This window comes from Macaca fascicularis, chromosome 2 (genome assembly GCF_037993035.2).
Source record: "Macaca fascicularis isolate 582-1 chromosome 2, T2T-MFA8v1.1".
In the NCBI taxonomy this organism is placed as follows: Eukaryota; Metazoa; Chordata; class Mammalia; order Primates; family Cercopithecidae; genus Macaca; species Macaca fascicularis.
Genome location: NC_088376.1, coordinates 152,333,268 through 152,347,638, shown reverse-complemented (window position 1 = coordinate 152,347,638; position 14,371 = coordinate 152,333,268). Strand labels below are relative to the sequence as shown.

The window sequence follows — 14,371 nt, the reverse complement described above, 5'->3', positions numbered from 1 at the left end:
CCGAGAAGGACTCTGTACTTCTATATTTGAGTCCTTGTGGATGAACTGTAGCCTAGCTTAATAGACAAAATTGAAAACCTAACTTAATAGTATGCACCCGTAACAATAGCAGAGTGTTGGCCAATCCCAGGGGCATACTTTAACCACTCAGACTACTTAATGTTCAGACTGTGTTCAAATAAGGCAAATGCTGAGCTGTAACCAAATCCCGCCGTTTCTGACTTCCAATTCCTGTCGTTTTTTGTCCATAAATTTGTTCTGACCACGAGGCATCCCTGGAATCTCTCTGAATCTGCTGATTCTGGGGGCTGCTCAATTGGTGAATTGTTCATTGCTCAATTAAACCCCTTTAAATTTAATTCGGCTGAAGATTTTCTTCAAGAAACAAAGGAACTGAGACACCAACAGTTTCTGGAACTTAACCAAGGTCATGCAGCCAGAAGTGGAGCAGCTGGAATTTGAACTTGAGCAGGCTAGTTCCAGGGTCCATGCTCTTATCACTATGCTGCCTCTGAAATCAGACTAGCAGTAAGAGACTGGAATATGTAAGTAAGGTCTCATTTCTGCTAGATTTGAATTCTGCTTTGGCTCATCAAAAGGCTTAGTGGGCCGGGCTCGATGGCTCACGCCTGTAAAGCCAGCACTTTGGGAGGCTGAGGTGAACGGATCACGAAGTCAGGATATCGAGACCATCCTGGCTAACACGGTGAAACCCCGTCTCTACTAAAAATGCAAAAAGTTAGCCGGGCGTGGCAGCGGGCGCCTGTAGTCCCAGCTACTTGGGAGGCTGAGGCAGGAGAATGGCATGAACCCGGGAGGCAGAGCTTGCAGTGAGTCGAGATGGCGCCACTGCACTCCCAGCCTGCGCGGCTGAGCGAGACTCCGTCTCAAAAAAAAAGAAAAAAAAAAAAAGGCTTAGTGATACCACTTAACACGCATGTACAATGTGCTGTGCAAGGTTGCAAAGGAGGAACTATAAAGGTTTTTCAGGTGTTCCTGGCCAAAGTAAAGTTGTGGACAGAGAAGCAGATCAAGGAGCCAGGTGACTGGGGAAACATGAGCATTTATTAATAGTAATTACTATGCATTTAATGTTGAGACTACGTACACCATTGCATTTAACCTACAGGGAACACATTTATTGAATACAGAAATTGCTGAAACTAGTTCAGCTTTGTCTTAAGAAATGACTAACATTACTATTACTATAGACCATCATCCTTTCTCCCATTTTTTTTTCCACACCCAGCCACTCTACCTCAGAAGACCAAGCCTCCATGGAGGCTGTCAGTGGTGTCTTCTGTTGCTAGGATTCATTATCTTCAATCTTTCCTCTCACTGGTTCTATGGCCACTGAACTGCGAGCTCTTTGAGAACAGTGACATTGCCTATCCCGCTCGTATGTCCCTCCACTACTGCATGTATCCCCCTGAGCTGTGATTTATCCCCTTGGTCATTCTTGAAGTCAGGTACCAGTATGCCCACCAGTGGCAGGGTGAGCAAATGGTGGTGCATTCACCAGTGGTGTTCTTATCTGTCTGTGTAATCTAGGCATTTATGACAGTGTCTGGCACGATGTGTAGTTGGTCAAAATATTTATTGAATAATCAAATACTTAATCATGTTTGTTCACATTTTAGGGAAGCAAACTAAAAGATATCCAAATGTTTCTAAGTTTTCTAGGCTCATCAATGAAAGAAAATAGACAGGAATTTGAAGTTGAAAATACTAAATTGCTCTTAGATTATGTTTCTGGACATTTCCTGTCATGTATTTATTCAGAACACTGAAAGAAGATTGTTGATTATGCCAGATGAAAAGCAAATAGTCCATTTGGGGTGGTGAGGCTGCTGGAGAGCTGGTGATGTTCTGTTTGTTGATGTGGATGCTGTTTACAGAGATGTGCCCTGTGTTTCCAGAGACTGTAAAAACAGTGAGTTATACATGAATGAGGTAGACTTTCCTGCATATATATCTCAATAAATGTTCTTAAAGCAAATATTACAAATCCAAAAAATATTTTTCCTATGAAATTTAATATTACTTTAAACTAATTATCTTTCTCTTCAATCAGAATCAAGTTAGTAAGGATCTCAGAGGTCATAAAGTCTACCTCGGCCCTGACATGCTTACATACATGCACAGAGTAGGCTGAATAGGAGTACCCTTGAAATGCAAGAGAGAAGCTGGAAGGCATAGTTCATTAGTGATAGAAAATCATTACTTTGCAATCAACATAGTAATAAATGATTAGGGCAAGTATTTTTGGAGGGTGTTTGTAGCACTTTAATTATCAAGAGAATATAAAAATGCATTCAAATAAATGAAGAAAAATGGGTAAACAAATGGACACATTATGAAGATTTCTAAGGTTCAATTAACATCTGAGAACTTATCAACCTCTCAGTTATCAGGGAAGCCATAAGCCATTGGATCCACAAACATTAAAAAGTCTCACAATCCTGTGTCAGGAAGAATGCTGACTATCAGAAGTGCTGGGAGAAGCTCTGGAAAGAGCTTTGTAAAAAGCTCTTAAGCAGCATCCACTAATGCCAAACACCTCCATGAGCAGCAACTCCAATCCCAGCTGCGAAATGCTCAGGCTGAACTCAAATGAGAGGCAGGTGCATTCATAGCAGAGCCAGTCGTGATGGTCATACAGTGAAGACAGCAAATGCCCACCAGTGGCAGGGTGAGTAAATGGTGGTGCATTCACCAGTGGTGTAGACCAACCAGCCACTCCAGATCCACTGGGATCCACAGGACTTTGCAGACACAGGCCGCCTATAAATTCATTAATCACCTGGGGCCCGAGTCTTTTTGTCCGTAGAGCCATTTCCATCTTGGTACTGAGATGTGGTGGTGGAGACCAAGGATCCCTCGAACTGGTCCAGGGGTGAGAGGAGCTCTGCGAAGTCAGGGAATGACTGTGTCTGGCAAGAAATTGGAGCCATAAGGGCTCTGAGGTAACAAGGAGACTAGGGCTGAGTCTGGGAGTGATCGTAAGTTTGGGATTGGGCCAGGACTTGGGATTGGGCTAGGACTAAGCCTGGGCCTGGGCCTGGGCCTGGGCCTAAAATTGGAGTTGGAGCTGGAGCTGGGGCTGGGCCTGGGAGTAAGCCTGACTTGGAATCAGGCCAGGGGCTAGGATGGAACCTGGACCTGGGATTGGGCCTTGGCTTTTGAGTGGGCCTGGAATGGCGCTGGGATTGGGCCAGGGGCTAGACCCAGGGCAGCCAAACGCCCTCCTGGGCTCTGCACCCAAAGATACTTCAGGCCTGGTGGAGGCTGAAGATCATGAGTTCCACCACTGGGAGAATTCCCAAGGGGCCAGGCTGACTGGGGGCAGAGGCCGCGGCTTCAGGGAAAGGGGGCACAGTGCGAGCTCTGTGGGCTGTGGCCTGCCTGGGGCTGCCCCTGCTGCCCGGGCCGCTGCTGCTGGGGCTGCTGCTGCTGGAGCTGCTGGGGTTGCTGGGGCTGGACCTGCTGCCGGGGCCGCTGCTGCTGGGGCTGCTGGAGCTGGAGCTGGAGCTCCTGGGGCTGCTGCTCCTGTTGGGGCTGCTGCTGCTGGCGCTGCTGGGGTTGCTGGGGCTGGGCCTGCTGCTGGGGTTGGGCCTGCTGCTGCGGCTGCTGGGGCTGCTGGGGTTGGACCTGCTGCTGGGGCTGCTGGGGCTGCTGGGGCTGCTGGGGCTGCTGGGGCTGGACCTGCTGCTCAGGGTGCTGCTGCTGAGGACGCTGCTGGAACTGCTGGAGCTGCTGCTGGAACAACCGCTCCCGAGAGCGTTTGGCCCGGCGATTCTTGAACCACACCTGCACTTGGTACTCCCCGAGGTTGAGCATCTCTGCCAACTTTTGTCGTGTGTCATAGCCTGGGTACGGCTCCTTCTTAAAGTGATTTTCTAGCACTTCCTGCTGTTTCCAGTTGTAGACTGTGCGGTCTTGCCGCTGTCTCTTTGGAAGGCCTGGGGACGGTGGAAGGCCTCGGGGATGCCTAGGGTCTTGCATCCTGGGTCCTGCTCTGTTCCTGAACATAATTAGAACAAATATTATCAATGAATGCTGAAACTACTGACTAGAAGTTTATTGGTAAACAGGATATTGACATTATCTCAACTTTTCTTCCCACACATTTATTCATTACAAAGGGAAAAGATGCCTTACAGTACACCACAAAGTGATCAGAGCTCACATCACCAATAAAACAGACCTTACGTGCTCCCTAATGTGTTACACTAGTATGGGATATGACTTCACCTACATAATATTCCTGCCAGACATACATATCCTGAACCTAATCATATGAAGAGAGAAAAAACAAAATCAAGGGACATTCTACAAACAATTCCACAATTGCTTTCCTCTTAAAAAATGTCAGTATTGTCTGGGTGTGGTGGTTCATGCCGGTAATCTCAACACTTTGGGAGGCCAAGGTGTGCGAATCACTTGAGGCCAGGAGTTCAAGACTAGTCTGGGGAACATAGTGAAACTCTGTCTCATAAAATAAAATAAATAAATAAAATAACATAAAATAACATGACATAAAACAACCTAACATAACATAACATAAAATAAAATAAGCGAGGTGTGGTGCCACATATTTGTAGTCCCAGCTACTTGGGAGGCAGAGGCAGAAGGACTGCTTGAGCCCAGGTGGTCGAAGCTACAGTGAGCTATGATCACACCACTGCACCACTGTACTCCAGCCTGGGCAACAGGGCAAGACTCTGTCTCTAAAATAAATAAATTAATTAAAATTAAAATTAAAATAAATGGCAGTATCAAGAAAAACAAAAACAAAGGCTGAAGAATTGTTTCAGATAAAAAGAGACTAAAGAGATGATTAAATACAATGTGGGATTCTGAATTAGATCCTAGATGGAAGGAAAAATTTACAAGGAACATTATTTGGACAACTGGCTAAATTTGTATACAAAATGTATATTATATAATATTAATGTTAATTTCCTGAAATTGATTATTGTGATTATGTAAGAAAATAATCCTTGTTTTGTTCTTAAAAGATCTAAAACTTTTCTTTTTTTCTTTTTCTTGAGTCAGTTTCACTCTATTACCCAGGCTGGAGTGCAGTGGTGTGATCTCAGCTCACTGCACCTCCAACTCCTGGGTTCAAGCTATTCTCATGCCTTAGCCTCCCGAGTAGTTGGGACTACAGGCACATGCCACCATGCCTGGCCTGGCTAATTTTTGTATTTTTAGCAGAGATGAGGTTTTGCCATGTTGGCCAGGCTGGTCTCGAACTCCTGACCTCAAGTGATCCACCTGCTTCGGCCTCCCAAAGTGCTGAGATTACAGGCGTGAGTCACCACACCCAGCTAGATCTGAAGTATTTAGGGGTAAAGCATCACTATATCTGCAAATTATTCTCAAATAGCTCAACAAAAAATTAAAAGTAAATAAATAACATCAAATAATATGTAAAAGTCTAAACCAGATGTGGCAAAATGTCAATATTTGACAAATGTAAGTGAAGGACATACAAGTGTGTATTATTCTTGAAACTTGCCCATAGGTTAGAAATTTTTCAAAATAAAAAGACAAATGAGATATAGAAGAAGAAAATATCTTACAAGTAACAGTCTATACTTTCCCCAAATACCTCCAATCTTAAGAAACTTACTGCATCTTTCAAGGCAACCCAAGCCATTATTACAATACACTGGACCCAAAGACAAACGCCCTGCTACTCCATCACCTGGGCCATCAAGTGGCCTGGTTCTGCCGCAAATAAAATCATCCCTCTTCCCAAATAACAGCTCCTTAGGTACTTGAGTATGATTTCATTGTGCCTAGCTATTTCTTTGTTTTTGGGGTCAAACATTTCCTGTCTCTTTGTACATTATCCTGTGACATGGTTTCTGGTATACCTATGGTCTTGGTGAGTTCAATGCACTTCCTGTAGTCTGCCAATAACAGATTTAACACTATCCAGAAATGATATTATATGTGGATAAGGTGATCTCATTAGAGCAGAATCACTCAATTAAGTCTTTATTTCTATTTCCCAGGCTAGGACCACATCAACTGACAAATCATATTACTTCTAAAGTCAACTAGATCTTCGTCCTTATACAGTTTGGATTTTGAAAGTGCCTTAGAGCATGTCTTGATGATTGCCCTTATTAAATGTCAACTTGTCAGGTTAACCTTACATTCCAGTCTGTCAAGAAAACCTCAGTTCTGAGTTCTCATCGTGTTGCAATTAAAATGATGGGACATGATCAAAGACAGTACCTCATCCTCTCTCACAAATCATTAAAAGGCAGGAACCACAGCTAATATGTTCTACATGTCCCCACATTCCATAAAACAGTGTCTAATAGAAGACATTATATGTTGATTTGCTTGTTTACTGATAAGGAGGGTTCATTTTAAATGTAGAAGCAAGTTGAGACACTGATCTAAAGATGCCTGACAAGTAGACGTTGTTTTTGTAACTACAGAATAAGTGAGAATATTTTAGTTCTCAAGGGAATTGGAAAGTAATAAAGAGCAGGATCTTGGTTTTTCTTTAGATAAAAATACTAAAAATTAAAATTAAGAAATCAAAATCCTTTAAATACAAAATTATATTGCCTTTCTCTGAATTTCAAAGGAAAGAAACAAAGGATATGTATGAAATTGCAACTTTAATTCAATATCTTTACTCACAGTATAGAAATAAAAAACCTTTTCTTTTCAACATTAGGAATACTACTGAAAAATAATTATAGCAAAGCCCTGGTCATTCAAAGAAAGATTCTATTGCATGAGAGTTTCTAAATGTAAGCATCCAAACATTTTTCTTTTAAACAACGTTAGAGAAATTTGAGTTATTGCAGACTCATGTCTTCCTAAATCCAATTTAGTCTTTCACATCCATAACAATGAAGCTGATCCATCAAGAAATTACTGCTTCCTGCTATACTACAGTGAAGTCCTCAAGAAAACGGAGCCAGCCAGGGCTGTCCTACCCAACACCAAATAACTCCCATAGCTGCCCCTCTTATAGTTTCTCTGTCCTGCCCTTCCATATTCCTTATCATGCTTCATCAGCCTATCAGCCATTTTCCTTCATGTCTCTAATTTTCTACTTTTAATTTTGTTGAGTATTTGGAAAACCTTTTTTTTCTTTTTTTTCTTTTTTTATTTTTTTTTGAGACAGGGTCTTGCTCTGTTGCCTGGGCTGGAGTACAGTAGCGCGATTATGGCTCACTGCAGTCTCAAACTTCTAGGCTCAAATGATCCTCCTGCCTCAGTCTCCTGAGTAGCTGGGACTACAGACACATCACCACACCCAGCTAATTTAAAAACATTAAAAAAATTTTTTTTGTAGAGATGAGTGTTTTGCCATGTTGTCCAGGCTAGTCTCAAACACCTGGCCTCAAACAATCCTCCCTTCTTGGCCTCCTAAAGTACTGGGGTTACAGATGGGAGCCACCATGCCCAGCCTGAAAAATAATTTTTTATTTTTTTGAGACAGTCTCACTCTATTGCACAGGCTGGAGTGCAGTGGCACGAGCTCAGCTTACTGCAACCTCCACCTCCCAGGTTTAAGCAATTCTCCTGCCTCAGCCTCCTGAGTGACTGGAATTACAGACAGCTGCCACCATGCCCGGCTAATTTTTGTATTTTTGGTAGAGACAGGGTTTCACCAATTTGACCAGGTTGGTCTTGAACTCCTGACCTCAAGTGATCTCCCACCTCAGCCTCCCAAACTGCTGTGATCACAGGCATGAGCCACTGTGCCCAGCCTGAAAAATAGATTTTTAAAACTTGCCATAATCTTGTATAAATTAAGAGCTCAAAAGTTTTAAGTAAAAAAACCGTCATACAGATAGCTATATCACTAATCAGTGACTTCCAAATGACATTATCATTAGTGCATTCGCTGGCTGTCCTCTATTTTGGTATCTCAGATGCCATTTTTAGTCATATTCTGAATGTTGGTTATAGTGAAAGTAAATGCTATTTATGTTAAGATCCATATTTATCTTAAAGCATGATTTCTTTATTGTGAGCAATTTCTTTTGCTGTCTACTCCCATTAACAACAGTAGTATGAGCATTATATTCTAAGAGAAGTATTCCCAACTTCTAAAACACAGATAAATTAATTTTAGCTATTATTAAGACTTAATTGCATTTAAGCCTTTTTGCAAATTATTAATTACTACCATCTCCACAACAGGAAAAAATACCATGTAAGAATCTTTATATCACATCTCTTGACTTGTACCCAGAATATATAAAGCACTTTTACAACTCAACAATAAAAAGACAACCCAATCAGAAACGTGCAAAGATGGCTGGGCACGATGGCTCATGCCTGTAATCCCGGCACTTTGGGAGGCCGAGGAGAGTGGATCACTTGAGGTCGGAGTTCAAGATCAGACTGACCAACATGGTGAAACCCTGTCTCTACTAAGAGTACAAAATTAGCTGGGAATAGTGTTATATGCCTGTAATCCCAGCTACTTGGGAGGCTGAGGCATGAGAATCATTTGAACTCAGGAGGCAGAGGTTGCAGTGAGCTGAGATAGTGCCATTGCACTGCTGCCTGGGTGACAGAGTGAGACTCTGTCTCAAAAAATTAAATTAAATTAAAAAAGTAAAAAACGGGCAAAGACAACAATGAACAATCCCAAAAGGAAACAAAAACAATTATCTTTACAATTGCATCAAAAAGAATGAAATGTTTAGGAATAAACTTAACCACAAAGGCAAAAGACTTGTGCACAAAAGACTTTCTACACAAAACACTGCTGAAAGTAAAGACATAAATAAACGAGAAAACATCCCATGATCGTAAATGGAAAGACTTAATATTGTTAGGAGCAGAACACTACACTTAAAGTGATTTACAGATTTGATACAATCCCTATCAAATCCCAATGACCTTTTTAATATATTTTTATTTTTTTCTTTTTTAAAAAAAATAGGTGGATGGATTCATTCATTCATTCATTCATTCATTTATTTTTTGAGATGGTGTCTCACTCTGTTGCCCAGGCTGGAGTACAGTGGCACGATCTCGGCTCACTGCAACCTCCGGCTCCTGGGTTCAAGCGATTCTCCTGCCCCAGCCTCCCAAGTAGCTGGGATTACAGGTGTGCACCACCACGCCCAGCTAATTTTTTGCATCTTTAGTAGAGAGGGGGTTTCACCATGTTGGCCGGGCTGATCTCAAACTCCTGACCTCGTGATCCAACCACCTCAGCCTCCCAAAGTGCTGGGATGACAGGTGTGAGTCACTGAGCCTGGCCCCAATGACCTTTTTTTTTAAAACAGAAACAGAAAATCTGAGCGGATCTTCATGGTAGATGTCAGGCAGGACTAGATTGCAGCTCTGACTTGGACAGAGCAGCGTGCAGAGGCTCACATTGTGAATTTTAGCTCCAGAACAACTGCAAAAACAAACCAGGAATCCCGAGAGGACCCACAGACCCTCTGGAGGAAGTGGATTGCTCCTGCAGGACCCAGGAGACACCCCAAACATTATGAGTGCCTAAACTGAAGAAGTGGGAAAGGGAGATCCTCCGCTCCCGAACACACACCCCCACTGAGGAAACTGAAGGTCTAGTTTGTGGGAGAAGCTTCCCACCTTACCTGGAGCTGAGTCAATTTAGAGAACTGAGTGAAATACAGGGGTAGAGGAAGCAGCAAGAAAGGCTCTGGGAGCTTGCTGGGTCCCCAAGCAGGGCATTCCTGCCTGGCACCACAGAGATCCTTCAGCGGGGCGGCCAGAGGTGTGTGGAAAATGCCACAGGGAGAAGAAAATCTCCAACTGAACTTTGTAACAAGTTGAACTGGGCAAGAAGCCTCCTGGCCAGAACTCAGGGGACAGTGTGAACCCAGCAGGCAGACTCTAAAGGTGGGGAGAAAAACCAAAGCCCTTTTCTTTCCCAGCTGGGAGGTGGGTAGCCTGAGGCAAGTGCTCAAGCCCTGCTCAGCCACTGCCTGGAAACAGACTCGTTGCTGTTAGGAGGGGGCACAGTGGGAGTGAGACTGGCCCTTCAAGATTGTGTGGGAGTTGTGTGAGGCCTGTGACTGCTGGTTTTCCCCCCACTTCCCTGACAACCTGTATGACTCAGCAGAGGCTGCCATAATTCTCCTAGGTACACAACTCCAGTGACCTGAGAACCTCACTCCCATCCCCCACAGCAGCCACAGCAAGATCCACCCAAGGAGAGTCTGAGCTCAGACACGCCTAGCCCTGCCCCCACCTGATGGGCCTTCCCTAACCACCCTGGTAGCTGAAGACAAAGGGTATATTCTCATGAGAGGTCTAGAGCCCCACCCACTGACGGTTTTCTCCATACTACCATAGCTGATGCTCTCTGGAAAGCACCACCTCCTGGCAGGAGGCCAACCGGCACAAAAATAGAACATTAAACCACCAAAGTGAAGAACTCTCACAGAGTCCATTTCACCCCCTGCCACCTCCACCAGAACAGGTGCTGGTATCCATGGCTGAGAGACCCATAGACGGTTCACATCACAGGACTCTGTGCGGACAACCCCCAGTGCCAGACTGGAGCCTGGTAGACTTGCTGGATGGCTAGACCCAGAAGAGCTTGGCTCTCAGGAAGCCACATCCCTAGGAAAAGGGGGAAGAGTACTACATCAAGAGAACACCCCATGGGACAGAAGAATCTGAAAAACAGCTTTCAGCCCTAGACCTTCCCTCTGACAGAGCCTACCCAGATGAGAAGGAACAAGAAAATGAACTCTGGCAATATGACAAAACAAAGCTCTTTAACACCCCCCCAAAAAAAATCACACCTGCTCACCAGCAATGGATCCAAACCAAGAAGAAATCCCTGATTTACCTGAAAAAGAATCAGGAGGTTAGTTATTAAGCTAATCAGGGAGGCACCAGAGAAAAGTGAAGCCCAATGCAAGGAAATAAAAAAAAAATATGATACAAGAAGTAGAGGAGGGGGGTACAAATATTCAAGGAAATAGATAGCATAAAGAAAAAGTAATCAAAAGTTCAGGAAACATTGGACCAGGAAACATTGAAACAATTATAGAAATGCAAAATGCTCTGGAAAGTCTCAGCAATAGAATTGAACAAGTAGAAGAAAGAAATTCAGAGCTCAAAGACAAGGTCTTCGAATTAACCCAATCCAACAAAGACAAATAAAAAAGAATAAGAAAATATGAACATAGTCTCCAAGAAGTTTGGGATTATGTTAAATGACCAAACCTAAGAATAATCAGTGTTCCTGAGGAAGAAGAGAAATTTAAAAGTTGGGAAAAATATTTGGGGGAATAACGGAGGAAAACTTCCCCAGCCTTGCTAGAGACCTAGACATCCAAATACAAGAAGCACAAAGAACACCTGGGAAATTCACTGCAAAAAGATCATTGCCTGGGCACACTGTCATCAGGTTATCTAAAGTTAAGATGAAGGAAAGAATCTTAAGAACTGTGAGACAAAAGCACCAGGTAACCTACAAAGGAAAACTTAACATATTAACAACAGATTTATCAGCAGAAACCCTTCTACAAGCTAGAAGGGACTGGGGCCCTATCTTCAGCTTCCTCAAACAAAACAATTATCAGCCAAGAATTTTATATCCTGCAAAACTAAGCATCATATATGAAGGAAAGATACAGTCTTTTTCAGACAAACAAATGCTGAGAGAATTTGCCACTACCAAACCACTACTATAAGAGCTACTAAAAGGAGCTCTAAATCTTGAAACAAATCCTGGAAACATATCAAAACAGAACCTCTTTAAACCATAAATAACATAGCACCTATAAAAGGAAAATACAATTTAAAAAGCAAAAACATCAAACAAAAAAATTAAGGTACACAGGCAACAAATAGCACAATGAATGAAATGGCACCTCACATCTCAATACTAATATTGAATGTAAATGGGCTAAATGCTCCACTTAAAAGATACAGAACTGCAGAATGGATAAGAACTCACCAATCAATTATCTGCTGCCTTCAGGAGAATCACCTAACACATAAGGATTCACATAAAGTAAAGGGATGGAAAAAGGCATTTCATGCAAACTGACACCAAAAGTGAGCCAGAATAGCTATTCTTATATCAGACAAAACAAACTTTAAAACAACAGCAGTTAAAAGATACAAACAGGAACATTATATAATAAGAGGCCTTGTCCAACAGGAAAATATCGCAATCCTAAACATATATGCACCTAACACTAGAGCTCCCAAATTCATAAAATAATTACTAATAGACCTAAGAAATGAGATAGACAGCAACACAATAATAGTGAGGACTTCAGTACTCCACTGATAGCACTAGACAGGTCATCAACACGGAAAGTCAACAAAGAAACAATGGATTTAAACCATATCTTAGAACACGTGAACTTAACAGATATATACAGAATATTTTATTGAACCACCGAATATACATTCTATGCATCAGCACATGGAATTTTCTCCAACATGGAAATTTTTCTGACACATAATGATCTTAATAGAAATGCTAGCTATTCTTTTTATTATGTGGTTCCTCATATACCCGGCTTGGGAAGCTAACGCAAGTCTCTGAAAGATTTCTTCAAGGATCCCTGTCTAAATGAGAGAGGAAAAGTTACCATTGAAATAGCAGACTCGCCGGGCGTGGTGGCTCACACCTGTAATCCCAGCACTTTGGGAGGCCGAGACGGGCAGATCACGAGGTCAGGAGATCGAGACCATCGTGGCTAACACGGTGAAACCCCGTCTCTAATAAAAATACAAAAAACTAGCCGGGCATAGTGGCGGGCACCTGTACTCCCAGCTACTTGGGAGGCTGAGGCAGGAGAATGGCAAGAACCCGGGAGGTGGAGCTTGCAGTGAGCCGAGATCGCGCCACCACACTCCAGCCTGGGTGACTGAGCAAGACTCCATCTCAAAAAAAAAAAAAAAAAAAGAAATAGCAGACTCTATTTAACAACGCTGGTTGTAGGTCTCTGATGAAATTTTAGTTCTCTGAATCCTCTAAAATTCATTTTACATATGTTTTATTATCATGCCACAAAACCCTAGCCTAAGTGAGTAATCAATTATTAGCTGGACCACATTCCAAAATGTTTCTTTCCAATGTTAGGCGTGTAAAATCAAGGTGGAAAATATAAGCACAATTCAAATAGATTTGGGGTCACTCTTTTTTAGTATTTTAATGGGAAAACAGGTATCCGCCCTCACCCTGAGAGATGATTCCCCATAGAAATCCAGGCTTTCATGTCTTCCTTGAGTAAGCAATGATATTTTTCCAAAGTAGGGGTCCTAATTGTAACAATTACACTAGAGAATTTAGTAGAGACCTATTCATGGAGTATTTCCCTATGGTATGCAGGTATTTACTTTCAATCAGTTTTAATCCAAGGTGTATAGATATGGGGTACATAACACGCAAAATGGGACCAGTAACATATTCCTACAATTTTATCATCCGAAAATCAAGTGTGTAAGGCTAAATTATTTTCACAACTATTTAGAGCAGTGTGGTTTTATAGCTAACTAAGGAAGGGCAGAAATGCTGAGAAGCCATGAAAATTTATGTATTCTGAGCCTAGTTAGGTAATTGGTCTGAAACCTATGAAAAAGTTTCATTATCTAAAATATAAATTCCATAGAGTAGCATTAGCAAAGGTTAATCTTTTCTGAATTATTAATCAATTTAGTAAAAAAGTTCTCTCCATTCACACATTAAGAAAATTTGGATTTGCTCCCTTGATGTGCCCAGGAGAAAAAACAGAAAATATTAATCTAACGTCCCAGTAGTCCCCAAGCTTCATAGGTCCAACCAATTATTAAGCACACAGCACTAAATGGTTTCTTGTCTTCTGTGTGCTTATAAATGGAGTATACCTATTTCTGTAGTTCTATTTCATGTAAGTAATAAGATATATACAGATATCTTGATACTGGAAATGCTTTAAAAAGAAAAATATTAAATATATAACATTTAAAAGATGTTGCAAAAATATAAAACAAAATAATTATGAAATTCCCTTCTATCATATAATTTCTGGGAAACACAAGCTTTACTTCAATCAGTTTATTTCAGTTTTAAAAATAAAATACATACCATCGTAAAACCAGCTAAGTATTAGTTTTAATCATTTGTAAACTGAGGACACAGAACTCAGTGTGTGTCCTGCCAATATAAATGTGTACAGTCCTGCCAATATAAATGTGTACAGAAAAGGCAGAATTCTTCAGGTGCCTTGAATTGCAGTAACATTTAAGAAATCATGTTTTATGTGGATCATTCCTTTAAAACTGATGGGAAATTATATTTCTATATAAGAGAATTTCCCCAGGTAGAGTTGGAAAACTTTTTCTAGAGTATTGGAAAGTGACACATGGGATACATTCATGATCATCCACT

General features: G+C 41.8%; 1 protein-coding gene across 7 annotated transcripts in view; it reads right to left on the bottom strand.

Annotated features, from left to right (window-relative positions):
- Nucleotides 1-1,047: 1,047 nt before the first annotated feature.
- LOC123571792 (tetra-peptide repeat homeobox-like protein) overlaps nucleotides 1,048-14,371 on the bottom strand; it is a 93,563-nt gene continuing 80,239 nt past the window's right edge. For 6 of the 7 annotated variants that reach the window (XM_065539030.2, XM_045385703.3, XM_065539031.2 and 3 more), the window contains one exon: nucleotides 1,048-4,024. In XM_065539030.2, coding sequence (XP_065395102.1) covers nucleotides 3,361-4,005 — 645 coding nt within the window. In that variant the 5' untranslated portion in view covers nucleotides 4,006-4,024 and the 3' untranslated portion in view covers nucleotides 1,048-3,360. The remainder of the gene's footprint in view (nucleotides 4,025-14,371) is intronic. The other variant, XM_074033051.1, reaches the window with a different exon arrangement.